Source organism: Aquila chrysaetos, chromosome 7 (assembly GCF_900496995.4).
Source record: "Aquila chrysaetos chrysaetos chromosome 7, bAquChr1.4, whole genome shotgun sequence".
Classification (NCBI taxonomy): Eukaryota; Metazoa; Chordata; class Aves; order Accipitriformes; family Accipitridae; genus Aquila; species Aquila chrysaetos.
The window spans coordinates 8,735,870-8,748,022 of NC_044010.1; the positions used below are offsets into that span (position 1 = coordinate 8,735,870).

Below are 12,153 nucleotides of genomic sequence, written 5' to 3' on the forward strand. Positions count from 1 at the left end.
TCAGTGATGCTTTCTGTGCTGAAAAAAGCAAACACGACAGCTTGCCAAGGAAATATCATTACCTATCGTTGACTTTGGTGGTTCAATTCTAAGTGTAATAGGTTCCAAGACTGCAACAGAAACAGTGTGACAAGGTAAGTATGGAACATATTCCAAAAAACTTAAAATTGCTCCACTGCTAAGTATAAAAACAGGTGCTAATACTACACCACAGTAACGCGGACCTTCAAATTAACTTTTACTTTTTAAAACCATGGACAATTAAACTTCCTAATAACACAGGCTCGATAAGAAAAATATAATTGCACAAACTTCAATGGAAGCAAGAATATGTTGACAGAAACCAGTAAATCCTAGAACAAGCAAGGGAAAAGATCACACAGCTTGACTCGGAGACAGCAAGGGCCTCTTGGTATACAAAAATGTCAGGTATCCCCAAACTGAAGTCTGCTACTACTTGAAAGTGGCATGCTGACCATGATGAAACAGTTGAATTTTTCCTCTAAGGTGAGCAGTCAAGCACAGGACTAAAAGGCTGCTATTAGTACAGCTACATAATTACCTGAAAAAAAACTTATTTTGATAAAGCCTCTTAAGTTTTTTCTCATTATATCCTCTTATAATTTGGATCACAAAACCAATATATCATGTCCTTTTCCTCGTCACAAATTATGACAAATTGGGGGGGGGGGAGGGGGCGGGAGGGGAAAAAAAAAAAAAAAATCACAATCCTGAATTATGAAATGGCAGAATCTATAAAAACTTCCTGGCAGTACAGAAAATATATTAAAATAATATAAACTGATAAACTCTGCCCTCTCAGGGCAGTAACAGCTAAAGTAACATATAACATACAGACAAACACACCTAAAGATAGAACCTTTTCTACAACCTATACTCACTTATCTCTCAAACTCTCTTACACATCTACCTATTTTAAAAATGGGATTTACAATAAATAAAACTATAAAACTTTGTTTCCAATTGATGCTTTTGATACTACAGTATTTCTTACACTTCTATCAACATTCACAGTATAATATAGCCTAGTATTAATATTGCTGCAAATGAGAAAAAAAGCCAAAACAACCAGCATTAACTTCTTTCTGTTGACAATGGCCGGGTACTGTATAGCAAACTTAAAACTAGTTACTAATCTTTCTAATGTGCTTACTACATATCCCTGGTTCGCAATGACTTTGCCATTATTCAAGCTCATCAATTACCTTCAGAATTCAAACTCAAAGTCTTTATCTATAGAACACTCATTTTATTTTCAGGTTGCCTTTGAAAAATCAGAGAGTTCTTAAAAAGAGAAAAAACCTTCAGATATTCAGAATAGAATTAAATTCTTTGTTAGGTCTGCAAATTATTTTCTGAAGCAATTTGGTTTCTCTTTGTATAAATATTATCCCAAAATAATGAACGACTTCCTTCTCCCCTCCTCCAAGAAAAAAAAAAGTTGACATTTTTCACTTTTTTACTTTCTGCACTAATAGCAAGCCTCAAAGTACACCATTTCAAAAGAAGTGCCATATCAGATGTAGCTTGAGGTGTTTCGGTCTTAGCAGATGATTTGGGCTTCAAATGTGTGGATTGTGATTTTGAATACTGGAAAAAACTTGGTTTGTAAAAACCAGTATTTAAGCTGAAAGTAAATGGTGTCCCACAGAAGAATCACATTCACATTCAGCAATGAAGAAATGAAGTCTAGGAAATGACCTTCAGTTTGTATCAATGAATGAACACAGAAAAAAATGGTGCTGTAGGTTTAATGCATGAAATATTATTGGATATGGGCAAAACAAGCAGACAGAGCCTTTGAAGAAAAGGGTAATGTCCTAGTTTCAGCTGGAATAGAGTTAACTGTCTTCCTAGTAGCTGGTACGGTGCTGTGTTTTGAGTTCAGTATGAGAAGAATGTTGATAACACACTGATGTTTTCAGTTGCTGCTAGCAGTGTTTAGACTAATGTCAAGGATTTTTCAGCTTCTCATGCCCAGCCAGCGAGAAAGCTGGAGGGGCACAAGAAGTTGGCACAGGACACAGCCAGGGCACCTGACCCAAACTGGCCAACAGGGTATTCCATACCATATGACGTCCCATCTAGTATAGGAACTGGGAAGTGGGGGCGGGGAATCGCCGCTCGGGGACTAGCTGGGTGCCGGTCAGCGGGTGGTGAGCAATTACACTGTGCATCATTTGTACATTCCAATCCTTTCATTATTGCTGTTGTCATTTTATTAGTGTTATCATTATCATTATTCGTTTCTTCTTTTCTGTTCTATTAAACTGTTCTTATCTCAACCCGTGGATTTGCTTCTTTTCCCGATTTTCTCCCCCATCCCACTGGGTGGGGGGGAGCAGTGAGTGAGCAGCTGCGTGGTGCTTAGTTGCTGGCTGGGGTTAAACCACGACAGGTAACCAAAGAGTTGGATGTTCTTCTACAGCAAAATAAGATTTTAAGTGTTTAGCCAAAAGCTAAAGAGAAGAGAGCTAAGAAACAATGCTAAAAAACCATTGTTATCTGATGTTGAACTTGGCAAATCAAGGTCATTAGGAGAGTTTTGAGAGTACTTTATGAAGCAGAATTTATTGCAGTTGGAACCAGTGAATCAAAGTGATTTGTTGCTAATTAACCAAAACATATCAATTCTATTTAATCAAATTATTTAAGCACAGACTTAAAGCCATCCTCATCCAGTAAAATATTATATATGTAGTTGACTTCATCCAGGTTTTAAAGAGCAAAGCTATACCTCTGAAAGCATCCTGAAGTGCTTCTCAGAATACAATCTGCATAGTAAATGCAAACAGTGACTCAAATCTTCCTTTGAATTAGATATAACATTTCAAGGCTCACTGCAAAGGACACCTTTGTTATTAGTCTACCTTAAAAACATATTTATTAAATACATCACTAAATATATATTCCCATACCAAAAAAGGTAACTATCATGCACTACTTTTTATAAAACTTTCCTCCTCACTAAAACTAGAATTACTTTTTTTTCTTAAATTGAACACAAGTTTCCATGGATTAATTGAAAAGATGCAATACTTTCCATAAATTTGAGAAATTATCAAGCAATGCTCGGTTATGTGCAACAAAGAACTCCTCCCTCTGCAGAAATTGTTCAGCAGTCTGTAGTTTTAAGATTAAGTATATTATTTTTATATTTCATAAAATCTTAATTATTGCAATAATTCTTCTTTCTTCTTCTAATGTAATTGAAGCTTCTAATCAGATACCTTTCAAGTGATATCCTGTCTTTTAGAAGACACTATCTCCATGCTAGAAACATGGAGGAATAATAAAGCACCAAGACTATACTTCCATTTGTTGGGTTTGGACCACATATGAATAAGCAAAAAGCCTAAAGGAAATGGTGTCTTCAACTGCACATATTAGCAGACCAATGAAAAGAAGAATGACTAAAGACGACTCAATTATTACCCTCTGCAGTCTTTGGACGTTCATATGTGTAGGGACTCCTAGTAGTGACTGACACCGGAATGGCTGCTGCTGGAATAAAGAGAATTTTTTCAGAGAAATACAAGTGCATCTATACCTATTTCTCAACTTCTGGTATGGCTCAGCTGCTCTTGCTTCCCAATTAAAATCCACCTCCTCCCCACTATTCAAATGGAAACACCGAGTCAGTAATAAATTTACTGAATGATCTTAAGCAACAGTAACTACCCTATGTGGTCTTTGTTGCTCTTTGAAAAGAAAAGGTGCATTTATGCTACAGGAACACCACTGGCAGAGGAGCTCTCCAAGTCTTCATCTTCCCGTTTTCCTGACAATTTTTTTTTTCCTCTTTGTGGCTGTAGACCACTGAAAAGAAACAGTTCCAGAGAAATCTTTTTTCTTTGGTAAATCTTTCTATTAATTTTCCTGAGTTTCTTCCACTGTGATGCAAAGGTTAGATGCGAAATATTTTAGGTGTAAATAACTGCAAAGTCACAGAAAATAAGGCTGAAGATCCCAGTAGGTTTTCTAGTGCTACAGCACATTAGATAATCAAGTTAAAAACCTTCCCATCTCTATCCAGAGTAATTAATTAGGTTTGAAAGGAAAGAACTCCAAAGACTCTGAAAAACATAAAGAACTTTGAAGATAATGTTGGTAGAATTGTTTAGTATTAGCGTGACTTTACGATTGGAGTCCATTTTCATTCCTAAATATATCTATAATCATTAAGTAATCAATGTGCTTATCCAAACCTTCACACTTCACTTGTTCACTCTGCTTTGATCTCAGCCTATGTTTTATTACCTACACCTCCTGGTGCTCTCTCTCTCTTTATCATGTTACAGATTTTAATCAAGAAAGAAAAAATGATTGATGAATATTGTACAACATGCCTCAAACTTTATTTTTGGACATACTGACAAATTGTCATGTTGAAGTTCACAAACATTTTAAGTCACAAGTACACTCATTTTGAGGAAGTTACCTTAAAACTTTTAAATACAATAAAATCTGAGATCTAAAACTTCCAAAACTCCATCAGTTTAGACATAAAATTACTTTATTAATTTAAAAGTCTCTATTTCCTTGCCTGAAGGTTTATGATGAGGGGATTATATCTGGGGGGACTGTGTTTAAGTTTAAAAGACTGAATAAAGGAACTGACATATTTCATTCAGAATTTTAAATCTTCCCTCATTTATTTACTAGCATTTTTTTATAGTTAATCATTGATGTATTTGATACTATTGCAACCACTCTAAGAAAGCAAAATACTCCCAAATGTCTTCAGGACAAATAATTTGCGCAATTTTGTAAACTGGTTGCCCAGAGAGGTTGTGGAGTCTCAATCCCTTGAGATACTAAAAAACTGTCTGGACATGGTCCTGGGCAACCAGCTCTAGGTGGCCCTGCTTGAGCAGGAGGCTTGACCAGATGAACTCCACAGGTCCCTTCCAACCTCAACCATTCTGTGATTCTGTGAAAGGACACAGCAATTACCCAGCATTGTCATAGGCTATTCTGGATACAAAAAGACTTTAGGTTTGGAAGGAGAAGCTTTACTGGGAACTAAAAAGTTGAAAAAAAATTCTGACAGAGAGCAATTTTGAAGTTTTCCTATGTTCTCTGGGAATTGGATCTCTAAACTAACGTTCTCTGGGTAGGTAAATCTCTCCTCAAGACAATCCCCTTTAAGCCATGTTATTGAAAATGATAATGCATGAAATGGCTCATGTGAAGTGAGAGCACAGTTCTTTTTAAAAAGAAAAAAAAAAAAAAAATCCACCCCAGCCAATGCAATCAGCTCTTGCTCCCAACCACAGGGCTCTGGTACTCATTGGGGTCAAAAGGTGAAGAATGAGAATATACAGCAGCTATGGAAAAATCATTCACTAGTAGGATCCCTGTTCTTCGCCAAGTTCTTCTCTGAACTGCCACATGTGGAAGTATTGCTCTGTCATGACAAAGATCAGCAGGGAATTCTTACCTATTTAACAACTGGAGACTGCTTTTCTACTCCTGGGAGCACAAAGTACTGCATAATGTATCGTGCCTTAGCACTACACTGTGCTCTACATCTAAGCAGGGAAATCCAGTAACAAGCATACTAACCTACAAGTCAGGTACTTTGCCCATTCTTCCAAAACTAACCTAGGGCCATATATTCATTGCACCATGTTTTCCTGATTAATCTTAAATCACTTGGATCTGTTTTTTCTTTTTCATTTCTTTGTTTTTTCAAACAAAATTCAACAGTGCCATTCTCCTTCCCATCCTAAAGAGATTCTGAAAGTCTCTGGTAATGATTTCTTCTCAGCCTATTTTTAAAAAGTTCATTAATAGATATATAATTCACATTTCATGTAGACTTTTCTAGACAAAAAGAAAAGGTTGAACTGCAAGATGGATTTCTCAGAATGATGATGAGAGAATAAGATTGGGAGGAAACAAAATGTCTTTCATTTCCTCTGACCTTTCTGAAAGCAGAGCATCTAAATAAAACTCCCAGACAATATAAGAGGACTCTGACATAAAAGTTTCTTGTTACTCTTGATATTATTGAACAACTTATCAGATTATTGGGTTGTAATACCGAGCAGCCAGGTACCTGAGACTTTGAAGGACAAAAAATAGTAAGACATGCACCAAGTTATCAAGCAGAGTTTTCAAAGGCTGAGAAGCCATGGTTCTCTGGTATGACTATACTTCAGAAAACGCATGTTTAGAAGTCCTTCCAGGACCCTCATAGTCCTGGTAAGGGAGAGAAGACTGTAAAAGGAACGACTACATGGATGCACTGATCTATCTAACATTACCTATCTTATCTTCAGTACTGTATTGAGACTACGGAAATTTACAAATGGTAGGCAGTTGAGATCCTCCTCTACAAAAGATAAATTCTGCTTATTTGTTTTTAAAACAGTTCTGCAGTTCTCTTGCAAAAGTCCCATATCACACAAATGGAAATGCATGGACGCATATGAAGAACTACCATTTTGTACTAGAGGCACAAGCAAGTACAAATTTATAATGCATCTACAGGGGTTCATTATAAAGAGCTATTCTTGCACTTTTCTGGAAAGAAAATGTTACAGTGCAGTTGGATGCATAGTAGAAAATTAATTATAATTTCATTTCCTGAAAAATGGAGAGCTTAGTACGCTTAGACAGATTAATGCTAACAATAATACAAGTGAGCACAATGGTTGGCCATGATCACATTGGCAACAAGAACTGTTTTTTCATGCAACAGGTTCAATTGCCCAAATATCAAGAAGAATGAAGCTGCAAACTTTCACCTGAATGTACAGTTGGTTGGTTGGAAAAACTGAAGGTTGCTTATGCCTTTTTTTTTTTTTTTTAATGAAGTTTTTTGCTCCACTGCAAAAAGACAAATACTTTACCAGAAAGAGTACAAAAGTCTTATAAAGAATGACAGCCAAAATTAACTTTCAGGAATTCTCTTTGACCCAAAGTGGATCATTAGTAAGTCAGTGATCAAGTATAAATTTGGCACATATTCTTCATTATTTTGATTCACCGTTAAGGAAAGGTGACAACCACTGTCATGACACAAATTTCTAATTGAAGCTGAACTCCCAAGTTACGCTGGAGTACAGAGGATATCCTGCTCTTTGACCATTTTGCCACCTACCCAAAACCCAAGTTATCCCCATGCACTGCATGTTTTATGCCTCAAACAATAATTTCTGAACAAGAACATCATCATTTGTCCCATCAGAACAAATGCCAAATTCACAAATACCGACTCACAGGAAGATCATTACAAGCTTAATTATGACTAAAAACTGTTTCTTAGGATTCCATTCGATTGATCAGTGAAACCACTAGCAGGGAAAGGACAAACAAGAGGCATGCGTACAAATACAGAATCATGCCACCTTCTTTGTAGTTATACAGAAACTTGTTATATAGCCATTCATTGTGGAGACATCAACATACAGTGTTGATACTGGGAGTCCAAGGGTGTAAAACAATTTTATGCAACAGTTTCCAAATGAGTTGGTTGTTTTCTCTGTCATTTCAAAAAACCCATGCAGAATTCAGATCTATATTCAGATATAGGCACCTACAGCAGAGACAAATGTAATTATTCCAGTAATACAATACTGGATTTCCTACAATAAAAATGTTGTAGGAGCTGTAATCACCATGAAAAACTAATTATGCACACTATTTTGAGACAGTTCCAAGTCATAAATACCATTTAGTTAACAAGCTTCACATGGAATTATTTGGTCTGAAGAGAGTAATTCTTTTTATGAGCAAAAAAATAATTCAAAGAGAATCTGGAAATAATTTAATAATATTGCCTGATTTCTTCCAGGATTAAGTAATATATTCTTACAACATACAATTATGCAATTTTAAGCTTTCTAACTTCATTATAAACCATGTAACACTAGTAATATTTTTGTAACTGTATTCACTTATTCTTCAGCTCCAGAAAATTCCAGGTGCCTTTTATTCTCTGACATACATCATAGACCAAATTAGACCCTGGTTTGAAGGTGGAATTTCGTTTGCCATCATAAAATATGCCTTTACTAAATTCCAGAGCAGAATTTCACTCTTATTTCCACAGTTTCAGGTAAGTCTACATATGTATTAATGATCACTGAATCAATACAATTCCCATGGTTCTAGGTAAGATGCTATAACCATCAGCAAAGCAGGAGAATTTGCATTTTCTGGACCCTGTGCTGAACTAAGTTGGAAAACTTGTTATTTTTAAATGAAAAGCAGGAAAACAATTTGTTTCAATGTCAGGCCATGAGAGTTAGTGATTTGGGATATAAAAGTTGAAAGTTTTCTTGCTTTGCTTCAAATTTTTTTGGTTCAATACAAAAATAATATTCCTCAAAGAGCACAGCTCTCCTCAGTGCCTATCTTTCTGATGACTAAGTGCTGAGCTTCACACAGAATAAGTTTAAACTAAAGTCTACTACTTAAGTGAGACATTATAACAAATGTTTGCTATGGAAGTTAGTTACCAGGTTTAGTTCGTGGCTTTTTGGGTCTGGCAGATGGTCTAGGTTTAGATGCAGAAGGTGTGAGTTTTGCTTCTTTAGGAGCTGAAAGAAATATACTGGATTATAATGTTATCTTTTCCATTGTATCACATAAAAATCACATTCTTCAAGCCTGAAATGAAGCAACGAATGGCTACTAGGAACAAAAGCAAATGGCAAAATCAGATTTGCTAAGGCGGCTTCTCAAAAATCTTCCTAACACTTCACTACCCCAGCAAAATACCCGCTTGTTCTTCACTGTAACGGTCAGTAAGTAAATTCAAAATATGTAATTGTAGCTTACAATCACATCAAAATGTTCCTCTCATTAAGTTAGCAAATTCATTTTTGCAATATACCTAAGAGGTAAAATAATAATGCTGTTTATCCTTTTGAACTCCAGGTTGATTTTAAGCCAGCAAAAGACATATGTAGACAAAATACGCAAAAATGTCCTTGATTTTCAACACTGTAAAGAAATTACTGGTAGGGAGCTGGAAAAACATGGAATCATTACTAAAAAAGGGAATTGCTTCATAACTGTAGTCACTAAATTCTGTTATTAAAGCGTAAGTAGTGTCATCTAAAGGGTAAAAATTAAGAGCAACCAGTCCTAGAAACATTTTTTCCCCTGAACATGCATGGGCTGAAACTGTAATTAGCTAAATATGACTGTTAGTCTGACATCAGATGAAGCTTAAGGTGAGTTTCAGGTAGTCTAGTCAGTAATTTTGTTCATTTTTATAAAGCAGTGCTGTGAAACTGCTTTCCAAGAAAAAGTTACATAGCAATAGACACAGTGGAAAAGCATATGACATTTATAGAAAGAACAGAGTAGAATAAGATATATGGAGTGACTGAGAAGTGTTTTTCAAGCCAAAATGACATTCAGGATTCATAAAAGAACACTAGAATTAACATGTCCACCTAGTGCCACAGGAATCCTTCACTGAGAGTTCTAGAATTAATGTCCACAATACTAACCTTGCACTTGGCCTTTCAATATTATTTCCAATAGGTTTCTGATGATTTTCTGAGGGTAAAGTGTGTCGGTGTAGAAAAACTCCCAACAAAATCAAGACAATTCCGATGCCCAAAATTCTACTGTACTACAGAACTAGTCAAACTGTATGAAAAAAACCTCAAGTTTCTTTTTCTCCCAAGTTTAGAAAAACGTATTTCTGAAAGCTTATTTCCTAACTTTTTTCCTCGCTCTGAGAAATGTATTAAATATAGTAAAAGGTATGAGATAAAGTAACAGAGTACAAACTGTGGCTTGGACTGCAAAGAATAGTGACCAACAGCTACAGAAACATGTATTACCTAGCGTTGCTTTTGGTTGTTCAACAGTCTGAGAAGCTTTAGGCTCCAAAAGTGGTTGTTTAGGGGCTAGAAGAGAAAAATTGAAGGGTAATCGAACAGATCAGTAGATGTATGAGCAGTAGGCCAAAAGCATTATCATTCCAATAGTTCAGGGGGTTGGTTTGTTTTTAAATAGACTAGATAAGCATGCAGCTAAGTACTACTCTTATGCACAACACCCTACACTCCTTTTAGTTTTGTTTCCTATGAAACTACACACTGTACGCTCCTGGCTATGTGTGAGAGTCCACTTCTAAGGCTCCTTCCCCATATTTTATGTTCTCACGACATTTCTAATCCATTGTTTGATTCAATCAACAAATATGTTTCTTTTATGTTATGAGAGAATAGTGAGAAAGGACAGATGTGGGCTTTCACTGAAGAAAAAGACTGCAGTCCATAACAAATACCAGAGAATCTATACTAAAGAGGAAACTTCTAAATGCCAAAATCTTGCTGAAAATCTTAAATCAGAGCCTGCAGTCGACTGTAAGACACGTATAAGACATCAAAGGCAACTCCTGCTTTTTACTGACCTGCCTGTTCATAAGATATGAGAACAGAAACATTTTAGGGCTCTAGTAACGCACACCATAATATTTATTGGTCCAGTACCTGAATCACTAAGGAGGCAAATTCATCTCCCTTAATCCCAGACCAGGAGAAAATGAGTACAGAGATCTATTTTTTGATCAAAAAGCAGAGAAGGAAAAAAGACACGAGACAATGATAATGTTCCCATGGTCAAAGAATGAATCTCATGTGTATATGAAAATTTTCCCTTGGGCTTTGAGAAAGCTCTCCTATTTCCACTAAAATGGCAATCCTTTCCATTGAGTTCCCTGCAGGAGCACTTATTCATCACGAGTGGTACTTTACTTTCAATCAACAAACTATTGTGACTAGCAAAGATGCCACCTTTGCCATAGTATGTCCGCGTGAAAGGGGAGATGGGGACTTGCAAAAGAGATTATGGAAGTAATAATCATATACATTGTTTATACAAGTGATATAAAAAGCCCTGTGCCATCCAGAAGAAGTTTTTTTCCCTTCCAGTCCTTTAAAGAGGTTACAAAACTAGAGACCTTGTTCATATTTTTATCACAACCCAAATGCATAAAACTGATGACCTTAACTCTCATTCCTTTTGTTAGGCAACATCAAATAGCCAATTTTAGAATAATGCGTTAGTCAAGATGCTCATGTATTGCATAGCTCCTGCCCTTTTTAGGAAGTTTTGCTTAGGTATTTTTAGTGAACATATGTCTCTGCATACTGACTTATAAAACCGGTGTGCACAATTACCAGGTTTCACATGCTGTACTTCTGGGGTAGCAGATGGTTTCAGTTTAGAAGGAGTAAGTGGTATTTCTTTTGGAGCTGAAAGAAAGAGCTCAGTTTGCAATCAAAAATTGTTTAACAAGGGTTTCCCCACATCAAACAGCACATGCCACAAGTTTATATTGAAGAAAAGACAACTTAGTATGGAATGTCAAAGCCACCTAATGAAATCAGAGTTTAAAGTGTGGAATGGAGATGATATTGAAATGTTGTGCCTAGATCAGAAATAGATTCTATGTCTCCAGAACAATTACAATTTCCACTATGAAAGCTCTACATATGAGAGACAAAGACAACACATGCGTGTGCATGAGAGTGAGAGAGATAGACAGAACACTCTAATAAAAGGATGATGGAGTTTTTCATGCAAGAGGCAAGTTTTACTTCTCTGAGGACAGTAAAACCATCCTGAATTATGTTGTCATACAGAGATGTATCAAGAAGAATCAGTCTAATGACAATGGAAGAACAAGACTCTATAACCAGGAAAAAGAATAATGATTATGCATGTGAAATGATATACTGGAAGAAATGTATTCATATGGGATGCAGTGCTCAAAACAAACACAGAGTTTTTCACGCTGGGTGAAAACAACAACATTACCTAATGTTACCCTTGGCCATTGAAAAGGACGAGAAGTTTTAGGTGTGAAAGATTCCAGAATGGATTCACTTGTTGCTGTTGGAAGAAATGGTGACAGTCATAAGAGAGCAAAGGGCTAATGGAAGAAACTCCTCCTTCACAAGCAAAACCAAATTTCTTTTTACAAGAACAACAAATATTTTACTAATGCTTGGACAACACTTATCAGTTTAGTATGCAACAGAGAGAAATGCAGTCTTTTGAATTCACAGAGCTTCAGTGACTATAAATCAGTGCATTTGTGATGTGCAGAAATTCTGGATATTCGTTTTCGCCTGCCTTCATTGCAACTGGTCT

The 12,153-nt window shown here is 36.1% G+C and overlaps 1 protein-coding gene across 10 annotated transcripts in view; it reads right to left on the reverse strand.

The window, feature by feature from the left end:
• The window catches only part of LOC115343670 (ABI family member 3 binding protein), a 170,152-nt gene that overhangs the window by 58,121 nt on the left and 99,878 nt on the right, over positions 1-12,153 (reverse strand). For 8 of the 10 annotated variants that reach the window (XM_030019930.1, XM_030019928.1, XM_030019922.1 and 5 more), the window contains 6 exons: positions 11,818-11,892; positions 11,178-11,252; positions 9,834-9,899; positions 8,493-8,573; positions 3,457-3,525; positions 63-110 (listed from right to left, as the gene is read on the reverse strand). In XM_030019930.1, the coding sequence (XP_029875790.1) occupies positions 63-110; positions 3,457-3,525; positions 8,493-8,573; positions 9,834-9,899; positions 11,178-11,252; positions 11,818-11,892 (414 nt within the window). The remainder of the gene's footprint in view (positions 1-62; positions 111-3,456; positions 3,526-8,492; positions 8,574-9,833; positions 9,900-11,177; positions 11,253-11,817; positions 11,893-12,153) is intronic. The other 2 variants (XM_030019923.1, XM_030019926.1) reach the window with 2 other exon arrangements.